A 22,285-nucleotide genomic window follows, 5' to 3' on the forward strand; every position below is an offset into this window, starting at 1 on the left:
TATTTTTATTATCATTATTATTACTTTCTCCTCTTTATGTAAAGCACTTAGTGTTGCATCTCTCTTGTATGAAAACGCTCATATCACTCTTATGTAGACACCTTCAAAATAAAGTGTTACCATATCTTGCTTAAGTCACAAAGGCATGTTCAAAAAATTGCCTAAGTCACATTTTATTTTGAGTTAGGCATAATAAATCCACTTAAGTCACACACTTGACATAGGCCATTATCTTAAAGGGGTAAAATCACATGATCTGATCAACTGAGGATGTAGGCGATTTTACCATAGGTGTCATGAGGGGGTGATTTAGGAAAAAACAAAAAACAATTTAGACAAAAAATGACTTTATTATTTTAACAGTGTGACGTTATTATTTCCCTTTTCCGTTCCTTCCTATTTCCTTGGCATTCGCTATTCACCTCCGCAGCTGATATTTGTTTTGCGGATTGATACCAGTAGGAGGCGCTAGTTAGTCGGCTCAGACCAAACCTCTCCCTTTATCCCACTTTCCCCCCACGGAGTTAGCTGACGGAGCTAACTTAGCCAGGCGACGGTAACTGTGCCTCAGTCCCCACGCCGACATGCCGGAGTACCTGGACGACCCGTCTGTGCTCACTAAAGACAAGCTGAAGAGCGAGCTGCTGGCCCACAACGTAGAGCTCCCGAGTGGAAACCCGACCAAGGACGCGTATGTGCAGCTTTATCTCAAAAACCTGACCATTCATAACAAGAAACATGTCACAGCCACGACTCTGGACATGTTCTCCAGCGACGAGGAGCTGCCACCGCCCGTCGTCTCGAGCAGGAGTCGCTCCTCCGGCAGGGTGAGTTCTGTTCTAAGTTTTAGGATAACCGTTACAGAAGCTCACTTAGCACCAGGAAGACTGGTAGCACAAGTTTCCGTAACTCAAAAGTAGTGAATTCGTTTCATTTTCACTTACGTTACCTCTAATTCACGCTGTTCAGGTGCCGAAATGTCGTCACACTGTTAAAATAATCGCCTAAGTCATTTTTTTGTCAAAATAGTTGTTGTTTTTTGCCTAAATCATCTCCTCATGACGCCGGCCACATATGGTAAAATCTCCTCCATCCTCAGTTGATCAGATCATGATTTTACCCCTTTAAGATCATCACTTCTTTGACAATTTGCCACATTCATAGGCATCAGATAAGAACCCAGCAAAGAAGAGCTAGAGGGAGATTGTTTAGTTATCAGTTTAGTTTATCAGTGTTTTACTATTAACTAATATTAGTAACACTTTACTCTAAGGTGTCTACATATGAGCGTGTCATAAACATGAATCAATCAGACTTTATTTGTATAGCACTTTTCATACGATTCATTCAGAGATGCAACACTAAGTGCTTTACATAAAGAGGAGAAAGTAATAATAATGATAATAAAAATAACGAAACATAGAAACAAGCAAACAACCTCTGTACATCCCCAACCCTACACCCCACCCACCTTCATCCCACCCATCCTATTAAAAACAAAGCACAAACTGACATGGGATGTGTCATGAATATTAATGACACTCTGAAGTAACATTAATGCTCATGATACTTGTCATGTCATGTTTCTGACAGGCTTGTGTGACTTATGTAGACTCCTTCAAAATAAAGTGGTACCATATCTTGTTTAAGTCACAAAGGCATGTTCAAAAAATTGCCTAAGTCATATATTTCTCTAAGTTACATAATTTACACACAGTGTTATTAGTATGCCAATAGCCATCCTTTTTGAGTGAAATTATCAACAAATGTCATATGTTACTCTTTTGGTGAAGTTTTTTGTGTTTCCTGCGAAACTTGAAAAAATGAGTTGGGTGATTAATTTAACAGGGTGAAGACATATAAAATACACTTTAACACGACTGCAACTAATCATCTACTTACAACTTTGGTTATCAATTACAATTCAGATCTTTATTGTGGAAATTGTTGGAAGTTTGATCTGCACTGGAGGACGCAAACGTTGCATACTAGAGCACATGTGACATTCACAGTCACAACAACAAACAACTAAATACAAACCATGATACTCATGTAGTCTGTACCGTCCACAATAATAATAAATGCCAAATGAAAGTTAGGATGTTCTTAGATAAATATTTAAATCTTTTTCAATCATGCAGTTATCCTTAACAATTATAAAGACAAACTGTTCTTTCCAGTTTAAACTATACATCTGTGTGACCTCAGCCTTCATACATGATTTTTTATTTTATTTTTTTGCCAGGCTTGCCCACCCACTATTAAATTTATTCTCCAAAAACATAATTTTGAATTTGAACTGGCAGCCCCTTTTCTATGGGACCAATGTCCTAAAAACCCTGGATGCTCCCATAATCCTTCATGAGTACATACCTTTGTTTTTACTAAGAACACAACTACAGCAACCTAAGCTCTTTTTTCAACAGATCAAAACAGGATATTGGTTGTAGGGGTGTGCCGTATCATTCAAGATAATATCTGTATATTTTTTTATGGTTAAAAAAATGCATATCATGATATTGGCAAAGTTCCTACTTCTTGATGTAGTGGTTAAAGTTGTTTTAATCACAAAAAGCTACTTACTCTCTGTCGCTAAACACATGCAGCTTTCAAAATAAGAGCACAGTGTGTTAAGAGAATCCACCACAGAATTTACAAGAATACTGTCAAAATAAGATGCCTTAAATAAAACATACAAGAACCTTTATTCTCCTTTACAAAATGTCATTAAAATATGCCCCCGGAACCCCTAAATGGTTATTTTTATTATTTGCTCATACTCAAGAGTCAAGACTAAATTTTTTTGTATTTGGCAACTGTTGAGATTTGCACTTCAAACTACATTTTAGATTTTTAATTATTTATACAGACTACAAAAAAAATCATATTTTCTATCTTTTTAAGTATTTCCTAATATCGTCAAGAATATCATTATGGCAAAAATAGCCTGAAATGTTGTGATATTCTTTTAGGGCCATATCGCCCACCCCTAATTGGTTGTCATTGATTCTTTGACATGAATGTTTAATCTGTGCGTTGAAGTGAAGCTTTACCTCCTGTTAGATGAAACCACGCCCAGAAACTGCTGAAGCACAGGTGAAGAAGCTTATAGGTGTTTGTTTTGTTTAAATGGCAACCGTTTCTTTGGGAGAAGACCGTTGTGATTTCTTTGCTGCAGGGCAGCTCAACAATCCTCTGTTGTTTTCATAACGAAAATCTCTCCAGCCAGCTACAGCCTGCATACTTCAGAGGCTTCAAACAGAAGCAAGTCAAGAGATTTCCTTCTCAAGTATGACTTCTGACGGTGACTTTTTGAAGTGCAGCCAGAACTTAATTGTGCATCGTACTAGCATTGTTTAAGACCCTTGCAAAGACAATTGTAATGCAACAGTAATGTAGAGGTATAATAAGGATGGCAACCAAGGACAGTTTTTGTTTTATGAGCTTCTCTTTTGTTTACTTTTTTAAATTCAAGTTCCCCAAAGTTAGGGCTTGTACATACCCTCAATATTTGTACTGACCAAAATGTGTCTATATCACAAAGAATGAAAAACTTTGATGACTTTGATTATAATCAACCATGTATTTATTGTTTGTTTACTTATCCCTTTGTGAGGTGTGGACGTTAAGGATGATCAAGGATGATGGATCATGAGTTTTAGATGATGAGTAAATGCTGAGGCCAAGGCTATGTTGCTAAATGTTGGGCATCGTAAACCATGTGTGTCACCATTTGATCAGGCAGCGACAAAGACGAAATCTAAGGACATTTTCACTAATTTTAGTTCGTTTTGTAACCACCAAATACAGTTTAAGTTAGCTATCTTTTTTTTTTTAAATCTTGTTTTTATTTTTATTTCAGTTAACACATTTTTTTTTTCAATTCTAGTTTTCATTAGTAACCAAAGCCAGTTGTCTATCATTGTGTAACACATTTCATTTACAACACAAATCATAATAATCCCTTTAGGGCTCTGGGTATTTGAGATTAAAATTTGTCAAATATTTTGAGGACTCAATTAACATGTTTTTTACTGTGTGTGTGTGCGTGTGCGTGTGTGTGTGTGGCTGAATCTGTGAATCAAACAATGGGACAAGACTGTAAGTTATTGTACAGTGGTAGAAAAGGAATGCAGGGAGCTGGTGCACTGACCTTTATGGTTATTAAGCAGAAGCGCCACACAGGCATACTGTTGGTTCACATTACCAGCGGTGCCCATTTTCAAATGGATTCAGGTAACAAAACATGTCTGAAAGGGAAGCCTCATGGGAATGATGCCATATGGGAGTGTCACTGAAATTGGCCTTTGTGTGACATGTCGTGAACTTTAACCCTTCAGTGTGGCATGAACAGACTGTTCTCCATCAGAGTGTTGGTCCAACTGCACTTGATGGCAGAGTCAGTCATTTCACAGCAGTTAGACAAGAAAAAACGGAGGTACTGTGTCTTGTGCTGGACCGTGGTGCAGGAAACCGTCTACCAAATCCTGCAAAATCACTGCACACTGCAAAAACCAACTGACAAAAAAATAAGAAATAAAAAACTAGAATTAAGCAAATACGTGCTCGAAACAAGTGAAATTATCTGCCAGTGCAGTAAGTATTTTTTTTCTTTGTAAGAATTTTTAAAATAAGTAGAAAATATCTACGCACTGGAAAAACCAATGTTGTCTTGAAAAAAATCCAAATATACTTATCTTGAGAGGTGGCTTGAATAGCTCAACTGTAGCCAACAATCCTTGAAACTATAATGTTTTGTTGGGTAGAAAATGCTTTAGAAATCGCATTAAAAGTACATGCAACTAAAACTCTCAATTGGAGCCAATATTTTAGGTAACAACTCACAATATTCAACAGTTGAACAGCTTGGAAAGCATGAAAAAGCTCACAATGTCAATCCTAAAAACAAGTCTTTAACCCTTAATAGGGACCTCATTGAAATACTTGCAAATTCTAAATTTCAACCCTAGAGAATATTGGAGGATATTACATACAGCCAGAATGTGTAAAAAAAACAAAAAAACAAAAACATACAGACCCAGGGGAGGGGGGTAATATTTTGAGAAAAAAGTTTACGAGATTAAAGTGGTGAATCTACTAGGGGAAAAAAGTAGATTTATGAGATTTAAAGTGGCGAATCTGCGAGAAAAAAAGTTGTTTTTTCCCCCACTTTTTTCTCATAAACCTGCATCTTTTTAGGCGCAGATTTGCCACTTTAAATCTCTAAAAATCTGTGACTTTTTTTTCTTGGATATTTGCCACTTTAATCTAGTTAACTTGCAACTTTTTTCTGGAAATATTCTCAAATGTCATGCTGTCTGTGACGTAGCCTGATCTTTGCTGATTAGCTGGAAGAAATCCATGAGGTTCTACGACCAAACAGAGAGACATGGGGACCCAGTTTTGATATCCACTGAAGTTACCAAATATAGTTCTTCGCCTGATAAAGGGTTAAACAACAAGATAATTAAATAAGCACATAATAATACTAATGATTAAATAAGCACATAAAGCTATAGTCAGTAAGTAAATTATACTCAAAACAATTTAATCAAGATCCTATTGCTAGACATAAGAAGAAAATACTTGGTAAGCTTCATGTTTTTTGCAGTGCAACATGCATTCATGTAATTGGCTGTGACACCTACTCCTGGGCAGTTGGGGTAGTTGCTTGCATTTTGTTGTTTACCCTCATAGTTGTTTTTTTGGCGCTCATCTCATGGCAGTGGTGGAGGCGGGGATGTTGACTGTGCTCTCTGACTGACCTGCTGATTATGGGATTGGTTACTCCAGTGTGACATCGGGTTTTCACCAAAAATTGATTCTGTTTCAACTTTTCTGCCGCAGGCTGATGTAGTTCTTTTGGCTTTCTGTGTCTATGATGGCTGCAGCCCAACTGCCCTAACCCCTATTCAATTGAATGGGGGGACTGGCATTGTCGCTCCCCCACCTGATTTGGTGTGAATGCAGCCTTAGGGTGATACGCTTTAAATGACACACCAGGGAGAACATTTTCACTACTCTGGTACTGTTATCTTACTGGGTTGGGCCTCTTCATTGAGGAAATACTTCTCTCAGGAAGAGGAATTTGTGCTCAGACTGCCACCACATGTAGGTGTAGTAAGAAGTCAAGCACTTTGGAAAGACATAGCATGTGCGTTTTTTGTTTTCCAAGTCAGTGCATAATTGTAGTGTTGATGTCCAGTGCTCAGTGTCCCAGTGGTGAGGGGGCCAAGCAGGTTAAAAATGAATTCCTGACATTTCTGAAATGGTTACCTGAAGTCAGAGGCTTTTCAAAATCAAGGGCTCAAATACCTTTTTTTCCCCCCCTCCCCTTTTTAACATGGTGTTGTTGAGATTTGAAAGAATGACCTGGAATGCATGAGGAATGTGTGACATAAGTATTGCAAACACGTGTGATCCATCGAAGCAGAGTAAGTTGTGGCTAACCACACATGTTATTCAGCCAAGTTGCATCATGCAGCCACAGGTCCTGGCACGTCTCACCCTCAAACTACTCCGTCCAGGCTTTAGCATGGAGATGGAAAGTCTGACATTTTGTTGAGTTTACTCCACAGAGCTCAGGCCAAGTCTGGCTGTGAGCTCAAGGTTTAGTTATGCCTTTAACGGCCAGGGTGTGGTCTGCAGAGGAGTGGTCACAGAGCCATTTTCCCGCCTCGTGTTCCTATTATGAAACAGTCTGGCTCACATCCAGACTAGTAAGACAGCCTCTCTCATATTTGCATGCTGTGAACTTCACAGCAGCGTCACCCCTGAAGCTGATCATCTGTGCATTCCTCACATTTTGCGTTTGTTTTTAAGCTGAATAAGTTGCAGAGAGTCACTGAAGGCTTTTTACCCTGTTGCAAATTTTCATGCAAGGATCCCTTAGAAAAAAATGTATTTACATAGGATGTTCTAAAGGGGAAATGATTTGTTTGCCCTCAGTTACTGAGGTATTGGTTGCAAGCTATTAAACGGATGGACTGGACCGCTGAAATCATCCTCAGACAACCTTGATATTCAGCCACTCTAACTTTGGCTGTTTTAGCTATTTTGGGTCCTTTACCATCGCAGTGAGTGCGTCTGTGTGTGTGTGTGTGTCTGTGTGTGTGTGTCTGTGTGTCTCCAGGCAGGTGAAAAGCCCTCCCCCCCGGTAATGTCCTATCACTATTGTGCCTCCACTCCCGCTCTCACACTGTTGTAACTGAAGCCGGGTTCAAAGTGCAGCAATAGTTGACAGGTCTGCTTATTATAAGCTACTTTGGCGACAGGAGATAACTAGGAGATATAAGGAATCTGTAGACCCCAAGCATGTCAGTATATCATAGTGGGAAGTTGTTGAAAAAACACTACAAAGTTAGGCTGTATTAGCGATTTTCAAAGCAGTCATGTGACCTCTGACGTCATGCTATCGGAATGAAAATATCTCCAAAATGACTCAAGTTTTGAACCCAAATCACAGCATGGATTCTTCTATGTTGTTCCAAATGTGTTGGCATATTGATGTTATATTCTGGAGGGTTTTTTTGACCATTTTTATCCATTCTCAGTATGAATAAAATTGTATTATTCAGCACCAAATGTGTGTAACAAATGGTATCAAGCCAAAAATTGCTGCAACAACTTTCTGGGACATATTTGAACATGGAAATAGACTTCATAAAACCACCACTAATGTTATGACCCTTAATACACCATAATAGGTTTCAATAAATAATTGACTAATTAATTAATCAAGTCATTTTTATTTTATAGAAATATATATTACAACAAGAGATTCAAAAGATCCTTCACTCTTCCAGCCATCAGGCTGTCTAATTCTTCAAGAGCTAACAGCCTAACTGAATTTCCCCTCGGGGATAAATAAAGTCATTTTGAATTGAATTTGAATGACTCCAGACATTCCTGCAGTCTTGTGTTACAATATCCGCCGTATTAGCCATGGTTTTACCAGTATTTGTTTGCATTTAGAGTCAGGAACTGCATGTGGAACTGCACTTTAATGTCTGGTGTGAACAGACTTTGTTAAAAGATGTCCATTTGTGATCACATTCTATGTTAATGCAGGTCTGAACCATAGACTGTATATAAATAATAGATGTGGTCACCATGACCTCACCACATGGTTTGTGGACTGTCTGTTTGAAGCATGAACTTCGGCATTACGTGCATCACCATCTTGGTTGTTTGAAACTGGGAGAGACCATATTTGAACTGGCAAGGCGTGAGGACGGGTGCATCTAAAAATAAACTCGCTATAACAAAATTACGTTGCTCTCCAGAATTTTTTTTACAGCTCACTCCTTGGAGTGTCTGATAGTCCAAACGAATGCTGAACAAGAGTTTTTGAAGCGATATCTAAAATATTTAGACTTATATTGCAATAGTGATATGACGCACTATAAATTGACTTATCATTTTTTTCTGTCATTTTCCTCATTTTCATTGAAAAACATATTTAAATGATCTTGGTGTGATTTTTTTTTTCAGATCACTACTTAAAGAGAAGTCTGTAGTACACAATTTGTAGGGCAATACATATTGCAGCACAACAAAACTTAATTCAGAAGGTATTTTGACTCATTTGTGTTAAACAAAAATGTTTAACACAACGCGCACCTAGTTTCTTCTATCACCTCCATCATTTCCTAAATAAACATTAAAGTCCCAAATCAAATCAAACTTTATTTATATAGCGCTTTTCATACATAGAAATGTAACACACAGTGCTTTACAAAAAATAAGGGTAAAAACAGACAAAAAAATACACAAAACCAACCCCTCCCATCCCCACATACACATCTGTATGTACAAACACACAAAAAGACATCAGGACAGGATAAAAACTAAAAGACAACAGTACCTCCTTTTAAAAACATCAACAGTCTCCCACTGCTGCTCTAAAGAGTCCTCACTTGGTATCCTTTCCAGAACACCACCAGAGATACCAAGTAGGCCAGGTACTCTGAGCTGCTGTTTGATGCATAGTACCGATATAAGATAGGATCAGGCCTCAACTTTACATTAGTCACTAGGTGCCCTGAGTCTTTAAGCAGTGTTAAGCACCAGGATGTACTGGGGGTTTGGTGTACACTGCAAAAAAGGGTGTCTAAAAACAAGATAAAAACACTAAGTCTGAGGGCAATTATCTTGCTGCATGGACAGAGAATTTCACTCGACAAGATGTCTTGAATGAAGATTGTTAAATCTAGAAATAAGCATGTCGAACACTTCAAATAAGAAATTAACTCTTAAAACAAGATAAATTATCTAACTCTTCTAAATCTAAGTTGTTGTTTTTTTTTTGTATCTTGGTAAGAAACAAATATTTTGCAGTGTACAAAGGCAGGCAACCTGCCTTTTCTCAAGTCTTTATGTTATGTACCAAACCATGCCAATGTCGATTTTGTAATATATCAGGATCTTAACATCAACATTATTAAGTCAATTTTGTTCAAAACCGCATGTGTAACTGGTATGTTTACATCAGCAAAACATTTTATCCATGCATACTTTATTTACTCAGTCATAGCCCCTGTGGGCCGTGAGCCATGGAGGAAACATTGGGCTTTATTTTAGAGGCAGCTGGCTTCACACAGAGTAATTTCCTGTAGGCTGGTGAGTGAGGGGCAGCTTCAGCCAAGCATATTGTGTACAGCCGTGAAACGCCTGCAGCACCTGCCTTTTTTATCTCTTTTCTTTCTCTTCGTCATAGGAAGGGAACTGCTCAACTGAAAGCTTCTCTTTCAAATGTATGTGGGTTGCTGTACATAAATAGTCATTGCACACATGTTTCCCTGTGTTTATAAATCATATGTGAAATTAAACAGTGGTTGGATTTTTTTAAAAACAAAATGGATCCGTTGCCCGTGGGCACACCACCTGCAGGGTTTGGCATGGGGGTCGGGTGTGACGTGAGCCAGGCGGCAAGCAGGTACCTGGCTTCGATGACTGGCTCTAGGGACGTGGAGAGAACCTGAGCTGATGCAGGAGGTGATTCGTAACTACCTAGATGTTAGTGTGGCTCCCTCTAGTTTTACCTTTAAAACGCACACTTCAATTATGGAGCGTGAGGATGTAGTTGACGCGTGTCTAAAGCCGAAAAAATTCCACAGTTTCTTTCTTATGGTTTATTGAAAACCTTTCGTTTGAGTGTGACAAACAATAAACTGCAGCAAACCAAAAATACTAATTATGAGCACGGTCAAAAACTAGTGTGCTCTCCTCGTCTCCATAATCTTAATTAAAACAAAGTACACAATTATGACGTTACACACATCTCAGCCAATAAGAAGATTGCAATTACCACTAACCAATAGGCATTCCTACAACCTCAATAAAGAACTATGAACTACAAATCTGAATTATTTATCAGCTTCTCCACAATATACAAAATGGCTCTAACACTAGATATAGTTGGGCTTAGGGGTGGGCAACATGGCCCTAAAAGATTATCACGATATTTCAGGCTATTTTTGTGATAACGATATTCTTGACGATATTACAAAATACCTAAAAAGATATAGAAAATGTGATTTAAAAAAAAAAAAAAAAATTCTGTATAAATAAATAAAAATTTAAAATGTAGTGTGAAGTGCAAATCTCGTTGCCAAATACAAAAAATTACTCTTGACTCTTGAGTGTGAGAAAATAATAAAAATAACCAGTTAGGGGTTCCGGGGGGCACATTTTAATTAAATTTAGTAAAGGAGAATAAAGTTTCTTGTATGTTTATTTAAGGCATCTTATTTTGACAGTCTTCTTGTAAATTCTGTGGTGGATTCTGTTGACACACTGTGCTCTTATTTTGAAAGCTGCATGTGTTTAGAGACGGGGAGTAAGTAGCTTTTTGTGATTAAAACAACTTAAACCACTACATCAAAAAGTAGGAATGTTGTCAATATCATGATATGCATTTTTTTTTAACCATAAAAAAAAATATACCGATATTATCGTGAACGATACGATATGGCACACCCCTAGTTTGCAGCCAAGTGTGAGAGTCAGAAGTAATAGAACCATCATATTACTCCGACATCCAAGAAAGGACAGACCCAATAACCAAACTGTTGGTCATTTGACTTCTTTGCTTTTGATGTTACTTGAGGTTTATGTTGCCTCAGAACAAAATTCAATCCATGACAGTCCCTGACCTGAACTTGACCCTGATGTTTTTAAAGTGTTTCATTGCATTACTAACTTGGCTGCCCTGTCCTTCTGCAGAAAGCCACCAGGAAGACAGACAAGGTTCAAGTGGATGAAATGGATGTCACCGTACTGACCGATGTGGGCTTGAAGGATGAGCTGCTGAAGCATGGAGTGGATATTGGGCCGATTGTGGGTGAGTGTTATCAGAAACGGCAGCATGGTCATATTAGGGTTTAAGAGTAACTAAACCCTAAACCACTTTTTCAGCTGATAATCAGTATATATGGATACTTGGTAGTGGTGTTTATATATTCAGAACATAGACTGTATATAAATAATGGAGGTAGTGACTGAGAGAAGTCGCTGCTAATTCATGTTAGCATTAACTGGATCATTAACTGGGATGTTCATTTTGGCTAGCAAAAAATAAAAACAAAAATGTTTGTTACTTACCTCAGAAAAAAGGAACAGCGACTCCTTGGAGTGTCTGTTAGTCCAACCAAACACTGAACAAGACATTTTTACTGAACAAAACGCTCAAATAAACTGTCATTAAGTGAAAATACAAAACGCCTTGTGAGAGGGTCAAAGTTATGAGACCAGCTCTTTTTTGTTTTTGGCACCCCATATCCCAGAGGCACAATTTAATATGGGTGAGACACATGCAACGTAGAGTTGCAAGTGAGTAAAACACCCAAGATCTTTACTATTTTTTTCTTATTGACAGACCCTAATGCTCTCTCAATTAAATATGTCAATGTTTCAATTCCAGCGTCATATGTCATAAATTCATCAAGATTAAATCCCATATATATATATATATATATATATATATATATATATATATATATATATATATATATACACACACACACATAACATTATTCAGGTGTATAATTGAATAACTTAATCATTCCCTAAAATGAACAATCTGTGTTTGCTTAGATTTATTGACAACCTCAATCTGCAGGTCTGCAACTAATTTCACTTGTTTTATAAACCATCCTCAGACTCGGCCACTAGAGCAATGTCCTCTGCACATAACCCAATGCCCAGAGTTGAATTATTCAAATGTGTAGCAAAGCTAGAGTCATTCGTTTCAAGAGTCAGGACATTTACATAAATTTAAACAGGGTAGGAGAAAGAAAGCCACCTTGTTTGACTCCAAAGGGAAGACTAAAGCAATCATTTGGAGTATTATTTACTTCTACACACAACAACAAAACAGCAAACAGTTACTGCTTTACAAAGCAAGTAAATCTCTCAATCAAAATAAAAGCCTTTTTGAAAATCTTTATTTTTTTCCGAAATCCATTCTACTCATCAACCAGATTTTCTACAGTTTCCAAGTACTGGTTCAGCCTAACACTGAAAATACTAGAATATAACTTACGCACTGTTCTAAGATGGCTGATTTCCACTGTAGTTTTATTGACATTTAATGTTGATAACAGTAGATATTTGCACAGTAAACAGTAGCAATTGGCACTATGAAAATGAGTTGGCTAGAATGTTTGGAAATGCTCTGACATCAAACGATATAATGTGTTCTCAGAGTGAGTTGCTAAGACAAAAACCGGTCTCAAGAAAAGTTAACTTTCAGATTTCTGATTTGGCCGTCTGAAAAATGCTATTTCAGTGTCAGAATGTTCAGAAGGTATGTAGCTTGTGAAAATGAATCCTATTTCTATTTTGGCAACTCTTGGACCAAAGATTCTGTCATAATAGGGTTGTCACGATACTAAACTTTTCAACTCGATACCGATATTCAGGAAAATGTTCGATACTCGATACCATTTTCGATACCACATGGATAAAAACAAGGATTAACAGAAATATTTTTATTAACAAGAAAAATGCACCATGTAAAAATTAACAGAACCACAGGTTAAATAGTTATCATAAAAAACAGTTGTGCAAAAAGAAACTGCAACTATAATAACAAGCTTCAGATACTCGATACTTTTGAAAATGAGTATCGTATCCGGATACAACGTTTTAGTATCCATACTTTTTTGAGTATCGATACTTTTGACAACCCTATGTCATAATGTGTGCTCATGTTTATTTCTCCTATTGAAATCAATAGACTCAGACCCACCGCTAGTCTCCTTAAAGGGCGTACAACTGGCAGCAATGAAACCCACATGGCACAGATGGTGGTCAGAGAACCGTCTCACTTATGACCCGTCTCTGGTATGGGGGCAGTCTGAGATTTAACTTACTGTCTGAGAACTGATCTAAATTAGTAGCAGATAGCAGGTGGCATAACTTCAGCAACATCTAAAGCTTTCTGCCCATCAGGAGACTCCGTAAATCACCAAGAGTCAAGGCAATGCAGCTGGAAGACATCAGAGGAAAATATATATACTACTAACTTTCTGTCTCTGGCAGACACAATGTATACAGTACAGGCCAAAAGTTTGGACACACCTTCTCATTCAATGCATTTTTCTTTATTTTCATGACTATTTACATTGTAGATTCTCTATGAAGGCATCAAAACTATGAATGAACACATATGGAATTATGTACTTAACAAAAAAAGTGTGAAATAACTGAAAACATGTCTTGTATTTTAGATTCCTCAAAGTAACCACCCTTTGCTTAATAGAATATAAGACATGTTTTCAGTGATTTCACACTTTTTTGTTAAGTACATAATTCCACATGTGTTCATTAATAGTTTTGATGAATTTACAATGTCAATAGTCATGAAAATAAAGGAAAAGCATTGAATGAGAAGGTGTGTCCAAACTTTTGGCCTGTACTGTATATATCGATATTTATGACCAGTTTAACCTTTTGAAGCATACAATCACATAGGGGTGGGCGATATGGCCCAAAGAGAATATCACGATATTGAAGGCTATTTTTGCAATAACGATATTCTTGACGATATTGGGAAATACTTTAAAAGATATAAAAAACATGTTTTTTTTTTAGTCTGTATAAATAATTAAAAATCTAAAATGTAGTTTGAAGTGCAAATCTCAACAGTTGCCAAATACAAAAAAAATTACTCTTGACTCTTGAGTATGAGAAAATAATAAAAATAACCATTTAGGGGTTCCATATTTTAATGACATTTTGTAAAGGACAATAAAGGTTCTTATATGTTTTATTTAAGGCATCTTATTTTGACAGTCTTCTTGTAAATTCTGTGGTGGATTCTCTTAACACACCGTGCTCTTATTTTGAAAGCTGCATGTGTTTAGCGACAGGGAGTAAGTAGCTTTTTGTGATTAAAACAACTTTAACCACTACATCAAGAAGTAGGAACGTTGCCATTATCACGATATGCATTTTTTTTAACCATAAAAAAAATATACCGATATTATCGTCAACGATACGATATGGCACACCCCTACAATCACACCACTGTGATGATTCTAGTCCCTGGAAGGAATGTGCAAATTAAGACACTCTTGTTTATATATTAAATAATGTTTTTTATTAGAACTTCTTCTAGCACGATATCGATCGCCGGCTAGACTTGTGCATCACTTTTAAGTGTCCTCTGGAAACACTTCTGTTGTGTTCTGATCTATTTGCAGCAACTTTTCTAATTGTGTTCTGGTCTTTGCAGCGTGTTTTCTAAATGCTGTGTTTTGTGTATTTGCATGTGTTTTCTTAAGTTGCAGCACTGTGAGCTCTCAGGGCCTCCGTACACATCGGCTCTCAGACGTTCTTTGGAGGCAGCTATTAAACGTGCAAAATAAAAAAACAACAATCATCTGAAAAGGATTTAGATTCGCCCCTCACAATTAAACCCAAACAGGGATAAAACGCCCAAGCGTGTAACTGATGATATGTACTGATTTCTAAGTGTTCCCCCTCACTGCTGTTCAGAGACATCGACAGGCCAGGTATAATTTAATGGCTCTTTTCTGTTTATCCTTTCAGCATCCACCCGTAAGCTGTATGAGAGGAAACTGCAGAGGCTGCTGGATGACGGCCCTGCACAGCTGCCGCCACCGCCAAAACTGCTTCTTACAGAGTTACAAGTAAACCATAACGGCAATTCTGAATCAGACCAGTACAGTGACAAGGAGGACGGTAAGTAACAGATTTACTCTATTCATACTATCGGTCCCATTCAGAAGCTTTGTAATCCAGCCATCATGATTTAAAAGTTTCAGTTAATCACACAGGTGATATCTTTGTCCATCGTGATGTTTTACTGTGGACATTGTTATATGCCAATTCAGGTTTCCTTATTATCCATGTTTCAATTCATAAAAGAGCTATTGTTAGCGGTCCACTAGCCCTCCATGACACCATGATTTATATTATTTTATTAATAATGTGAGAATACAAAAGTAAGTAGAAACTAAGAGCAGGTGGAGTAAAAAGTACAATGTTTCCTTCTAAAATGTTGTGTTGAAAACAGGAATAGTCATGTTCAAGTACCTCAGAATTTTAAGTCCTGTGCTAAGTAAATGTACTTATGTCCTTACACTTACATAAGGACAGCCCTGACCGGCGGAGACGCCATGATACTGTTGCCAGGCAACTTGTTTGAAGAAATCCACCTAATTTGACTGAATCATGTTAACCCAGGTTTTTTAGTAATGGCATAACTAAAGTGCATGTAAACGTGTGAGTCAGTAATTACCATTACCTCATTATTCCCCCTTCGGATTGTTGTGTGCATGTAAACCATGTCAATGCATCTTTGGTTTCAAAAGTTTGAAGTAATATATTTTCACTGTACGGAAACTAATGGCTGTCTTAAGAAAAAAAAAATGAAAAGCTCTTCTTTTCCCTAGAAAGTAATGTAAAGTATCAATTTGGTTTTTTTTTTGAGCTAAACCCACCTATTTGTCCCACAAATAACAATATGTGACTGTACTGTGTTTTGTCAGAAGTGATGGCAGAGCCAGAACCTGTGGCAGAACCTGAACCTGTGGCAGAACCTGAACCAGTTCCAGTGGTGGAGAAACCGGTGCAGAGCATAGGGAATACTCCTGTCACCATCCGCAACCGCAGCAGACAGCACCAGAAGGTAAGAAGAGCTTTTTAAGGAGGCCGCCTTTCACCCACAGTGAAAACAACTCGGCACATTTTACACAAACTGTCCTTAAACCACCTGCAGAAATGTTTCCGTTTTATCCGAAATTGGCTTGTTGATTTAAATGCACCGTCCCCCACCTTGGGTCTTACTGTAATCATTAGCTGTTCTACCTGGATGATGTATTTTCTTGTTAGCTTCAGCACTAACTGGAATCACTGTTGAGCCATATTCTGTGAAAATCATGATGTTGGGGTCCATAATCCTTCGTGTTAATCCCCAGCCATAGTCCAGTCTGGATCCTTGATAACTTCTTTAACCCTTTGATGCACAACATGGGTCTAAAGTGACCCGACAGAGTTTTTATGTTCTATATCTTTGCAATAATTCATCACTCAGTATTCCAGGTTTTCCTCAATTAGTTTCTTTTTGATCATCATACATCTTCATTTTTATGTTTTCCTTTATTCATTTTTGAATAAAATCCCTTTTTCTGTCACTACTCTTCTAATACACAACATGGGTGAAAAATGAGCCGTATCCATTCTTTAGCTAAGTAGCTTAAACTAACTTCTTGGCTAAGTATTTAGCTAAGTAGCTTGCTAAGCTAACTACTTAGCTAACTTCTTGGTTAAGTATTTAGCTAAGTAGCTTGCTAAGCTAACTACTTAGCTAACTTCTTGGCTAAGTATTTAGCTAAGTAGCTCGCTTTAGATCCGGTAGTTGCAAAAAGCATAGTTAACTTATAGTTAACTTATAATAGATGAGCAATAAAGTATATTTTAATATCAATAAGCAAACAAAATAAGATTGATAAAGACATAATGGATGGGTCATGGGTGTTTGTAATGCCATTATTAACACTTAAATAAGCTTATAATCACACAATAATGTTAATAAGCATCTTGTAAGGACTTACAAGGGCCTTATTACTTGTTAATTAATGGTTATTACAAGGACCTTAATATAAAGTGTTACCAAAAAATATTTTTTGTACCTCTCTTTTTGTACCTCCTCTGCCACTGATACATACAACACTGCTCCATCCTGGTAGAAAACCCTTAGCCTGGCCAAGAACAGATTCGAAAATTGTATTTTCCTCTCTTTTAACACAAAATTCGCTTCGTTATTTTCTCTGCTGGAGCAGCCCTCCAAGTCCGTCAGTTTAGCGTCCCAGTGTTCAACAGCTTGGTTACATCTTCCTTATCAACTTGTATTCAGGTTTCGGCCACATCAATTTTCTCTTCAGCCTCCCCAACCAGTTAATTTCTAGGTTTTCCATTGTCCATTCTCACAAGGCCGAGTTGCAGAATCAAACACTGGTGTGCATCCAATAAATCAAGTAGAATGGGACATCCAGCAGTTGGGGTTGATTATACGGTTTTCTTTGACACTGGCAAAGGAAGCGATTTTTCATTTGGAGCGCAGTCACACCCAGCTCAGTATGAGCCTATAGGTTCAGTCTGTCAGTACTTCTTGCTGTATGTCAAACTCAAAGCACATGATGTGGATTAGCTGTTGCCGTGCACATGCTGGATGCTTGCTTAAGACCTAGTGTTCACACACTGACTTTTCTCTTAAGTGCTTCAGTCCTGATGTCCGTCCCTTCCCTCCATCTGTTCTCTCTTACTTTTCTTCTCATATTATGTGTCCATGTTTTGTCTTTATACATTAGAAACGTTGTGAATTTCTACTCTATAAAATGTAGTGTTCTAAACTCTTCTAGGAAATGGCAGTGTAAAACAGAAAACAAGCGGCAGTAGAAAATCTATATGTGTGGGGTATAACTCAGCAGTGTTACTGAAGTTCACCAATGACAGTGGCCATTGGACACGACGCAGTTTACTCTGTGTGTGTGTGTGTGTGTGTGTGTCCCACCTCCTACAGAGAGCAGGCTGAGCATCAGGAAAAGGACAGAAGCAGCGCGACTGGCAAAAATGTTGATGGCTTATGTAAACAAACACGCATGTAAACACCAATTATCGAGTCCAGATAATCCTATCGTTTTATATATCGATTGATAAGTCAATAGTAATTATCGTGACAGGCCTAGAATCTGTAACAGGATAGTGTAGACCAGCTATTCTCAACCTTGGGGTCGGGACCCCAATTGGGGTCGCGAGGTGATTTCTGGGGGTCGCCAAATCATTTTGGAAGTCAGCTCTGTCTCCACTGTGTTAAAGTGTTAATGTGTTTTAGTCTTTTTTTTGGTGATTAAATGTCTTTTTTTGTCATTTTGTGTCCTTTTTTTGGTGATTTTGTGTCTTTTCTGGGGGTAATTTTGTGGGGGGTTTTTGGTAATTTTGTGTCTTTTTTTTGGTAATTTTGTGTCTTTTTTTGGTAATTTTGTGTCTTTTTGGTAAATGTGTCCTTTTTTTGGGTAATTTTGTCCTTTTTTTGGTAATTTAGTGTCTTTTTTTTGGTCATTTTGTGTCTTTTTTGGGGGATCTGAACTGTGCGTGTGAGATTGTGTTCAGTGAGCGGGGGTCGCGGACAACATGCATGTTAAATTGGGGGTCGCGACTCAAAAAGGTTGAGAACTACTGGTGTAGACAGCTATATTTATTAGGGTGGAAGTGCAATCAGTTTCTCTGATGCACACAGATGGAAGACTGAGAAGTTGGCTAAAGCTATCCAGGCCTCATTCTCTTCATGTACAACGTACCAAAATTAACCTTGTTACCTTCAAGCCTATGTGTTACAAACCCCACCTGTTAAGAGACAGGTACCACTGGTCAGACAAGTTTTGATCCAAGCATGGCGTAGTCTCTGTAGCACCAGTATGGCTCTACTCATGCATCTGTAGGGGCTGCAGTTCTCTTCTTCTATCCTTCACTCATGCCTCATAGTACAGGGATGTTAATGACCGGTTGGTCAGACGTTTCTGCAGCTGTTGAGGATCTAAGCAGGGACAGTTGTGTGACAGCTGAACACTTGGCTGGTTGAACAATCTTGACACACAGTGACACCCATTGTTTGTGAGCAGGAGAAGTGTTCCCCCTTCAGAAGTCCTGCTGGATAAAAGAGGCCGCTTCCTGTCCAAGTGCAGCCTCGTGAAGATACTCAGCTGTACCTCCTCACCGTACATTGATGTGTTAGTGAGATAGGTAGACTGTTATTCTGCAGAGAGTGTGGTCTGTTTTGCATTAACAACTTGGTTCAGTACTCCTTGTGCTTGAAGTGAGGGAGCCCTCTGCTGGTGAAGGTATAGCATCTGTGTCCATGCTGCCCATGCTTGTTTTGACTTTCAGGTGGAGAAGATTGCAGCCAACGACCAAAAAGTGGAGGAGAATGATGTTCTAAAGGATCTGTTCCCCAAAGAAATGAATAGTCCAACAGGAATTAGGTAAGTAACCAATGGCTATTTTTTTTATAAACAGCTAATGCTTTGTTTTGTAGAAATGAGAAGTCAGATATCCAAAGGTATTTAAGCTATGCTAGTTTCTAATAACAGCAGTGCTTTTTCTTATTTGCTTTCTGCACCCATGCCAGTGACAGCCATGGCTTGAGGCATTATGTTTTCTGGTGGACTTGCATACATCCCATTTTGGACAATATTTACATAATATTGTAATTGTTTTTGTGTTATTAGGTTAAGCACATTGTGTTTGTTTATCAATGGTACTTTGATGCAGATCAGATCACATTTTATGACAAATTCATGTTATTTCAAAGGGTTCACATAATTTTCCATGCCACTGTATACTGTATTATATCTTTTTTTATGTTTGAGATGTTTTGTCATAAATATATAATATGAACCCATTCATTAATAATTTATTATTAATTTCCATGCTCACTTAAGTCTCATGTTGTCGCAGCAACTTTTGGGATGCTAAAATTTATTACACAGATTTGGTGCTAAATGTCATTAATTAATTTAACCCGAAAATGTATTTAATTTTTTTAATGGTCAAAAATTCCTCCTACAATACACCAGAGAAAAAGCAATACTATGATTTGGGATCGAAAACCTTTTGACATTTTTTGTACTTTCAGCATTTGGATGACAAACTGCTGAGAAACTCCTTTTACATGATGCTGTGATTATTCCAGGGGTCACAAAAGATAATTTTATGGAGTGAGGTCACAAAAAAAGTCTCACTGCAAAGAAATGCTACTATGGGGATTAACATGATCACACACTGGATCCACAAAAGTCTCAGATTTATGCACTTCCAAAATTATTTAAAGCTCTTGGTTTATTGGTACAATGATGGATCTTTTATGGAGCTATAATATTGTCCATTGTGGGCAGTCTGTGGCCTAGAGGTTAGCTAACTTACCTGGAGAGTTGCCGGTTCGAATCCCGGTACTGACAGGTCTAGGACTGAAGTGCCCTTGAGCAAGGCACCTAACCCCCCTCCACAGCTCCCCGGGCACACTAATGTGCTGCCCACTGCTCCTTGCATGGTGTGTTCACTTGTGTGTAAAAAAGGATGGGTTAAATGCAGAGGTTGAATTTCCCCATTGTGGGATTAATAAAGTAATCTTCTTTTCTGAGACAGCAGTTTATCACACCCTCAATAATGGTCAAAAATTGAGTGTAAAATCCTTTTCTCTTGCAGTGCCACCTGTCGACGACCCATTCGAGGAGCTGGCAGTTACTCAGTGACGTCCAGCGACCTGTGGAATAATGAAAACCACTTCTCTCCAAAAATCTTCAAGACAACCAGCTCCTCCTCCTCCTCCTCCTCCTCCTCTTCCTCCTACACACAGAGCTCCACTATCAACAGAGTCACCAGCCTGCCCCCCTCCACCTCTTCTACCTCAAGGCTTCTGTCTGCAGCTCCCCCTACAGGTCAGACCAAGGCAGTGCACCGCAGCGTGTCTCTCTGGATAAAGCTGTTCCTGCTGGCCATTGTGGCTGCTTTCCTGTTCTTGGTTTACCAAGCCATGGAGACCAACACCAACAGCCCTTTTGGAGCCACAGACACAGAAGTGGCAAGTAGCAGCACAGCATGAAGAGCCAAGGAAATATCTAAGGGGAAATAAAAGCCTGTGCTTCTGGTTTTTCATTTTCTTCAAGCGTGAATCGGCATTGTAGCTATTTTAATCACGGGCGCTGTGAAATTATCTGACATCTTGGTCCTTTTTCCTCAAGATTGTCTATTCCTTTTTTTATTTCTTAATAGATTGCTAGTGAATCCCATAAGAGAAGCCATTTTATTGACATTTCAAGGATCTCCGTGACATGTAGTAAAAGGACAGTACCTCCTGCACTGTTGTTGTTATGGTCCATTTTTTTTATCTTTTTATCTTTGACTGTGAGGTTTAGACAAAACCAGCCAAACCAGCCACACAATTTTCATAAAAATATGTGGCTAAATTTTTACGACCATGTTAATTTTTTGTCATACTTGCATGGTGTGTTTGTATTGAATCTGTGTGGTTGAGCTGTTTTCCACACTGTCTGTCTCTGTAAGTCATTAACAGCCTTGAAGATGGAGTTTGATTTTTTTTTTTTTTTTTGTACCATACTTGACCATCTTTGTTAATGAAACAGGGAGGCTTCTTATTATAATCCAAATACTTCTAAATCTTCTTTAGCCCTACACCAATATTTTCTTGATGTTTTCTAAAATAAGAATATGCATGTGCCTGTGTATTCTCCCTAATAATAATGTATTCTCTGTCACAAATATTGAATATTCACTCAATAAACTATGACACTAACTGTGTGATATGTCTGCTATGTACAAATGACACACACACACACACACACACACATTAAAAAACATGTTAATTGAGTCCTCAAAATATTTGACAAATTTTAATCTCAAATACCCAGACGCCTAAAGGCGTTATGATTTGTGTTGTAAATAAAATGTGTTAGACAATGATAGACAACTGGCTTTGGTTACTAATGTTCTCACAGTTTTTTCGGGGCTGAATGTTTAATGTCTGATGCAATTCTTTATTACTCGGGTTGGGACTGTTTTTCTTTTAAGGACTCTCTCCTCAGTTAGTATCAAGGTTATTATTAACGAAAACTAATGAAAACTAGAATTGAAAACAATTTTTTGTTAACTGAAATAAAAATAAAAACGAGATTTAAAAAAAAAAAAAAACTTACTGAAACTGTGTTTTGTGGTTACAAAACTAACTAAAATTATAGTG

The 22,285-nt window shown here is 37.9% G+C and overlaps 1 protein-coding gene across 2 annotated transcripts; it reads left to right on the forward strand.

Moving 5' to 3' along the window:
• The first annotated feature begins 500 nt into the window (after nucleotides 1–500).
• tmpoa (thymopoietin a) lies at nucleotides 501–21,846 on the forward strand. Of its 2 annotated transcripts, none has more exons than XM_059326340.1 (6): nucleotides 501–827; nucleotides 11,227–11,344; nucleotides 15,058–15,210; nucleotides 16,023–16,159; nucleotides 19,417–19,511; nucleotides 20,734–21,846. In XM_059326340.1, the coding sequence occupies exons 1-6, from the start codon at nucleotides 585–587 to the stop codon at nucleotides 21,128–21,130; spliced, it is 1,143 nt and encodes a 380-aa protein (XP_059182323.1). In that variant the 5' UTR covers nucleotides 501–584; the 3' UTR covers nucleotides 21,131–21,846. The 2 variants fall into 2 exon arrangements, with proteins under 2 accessions (XP_059182323.1, XP_059182322.1); XM_059326339.1 differs by having other exon boundaries at nucleotides 503–827; nucleotides 16,020–16,159.
• The last annotated feature ends 439 nt before the right edge of the window (nucleotides 21,847–22,285 follow it).

This window comes from Centropristis striata, chromosome 22, assembly GCF_030273125.1.
Source record: "Centropristis striata isolate RG_2023a ecotype Rhode Island chromosome 22, C.striata_1.0, whole genome shotgun sequence".
Classification (NCBI taxonomy): domain Eukaryota; kingdom Metazoa; phylum Chordata; class Actinopteri; order Perciformes; family Serranidae; genus Centropristis; species Centropristis striata.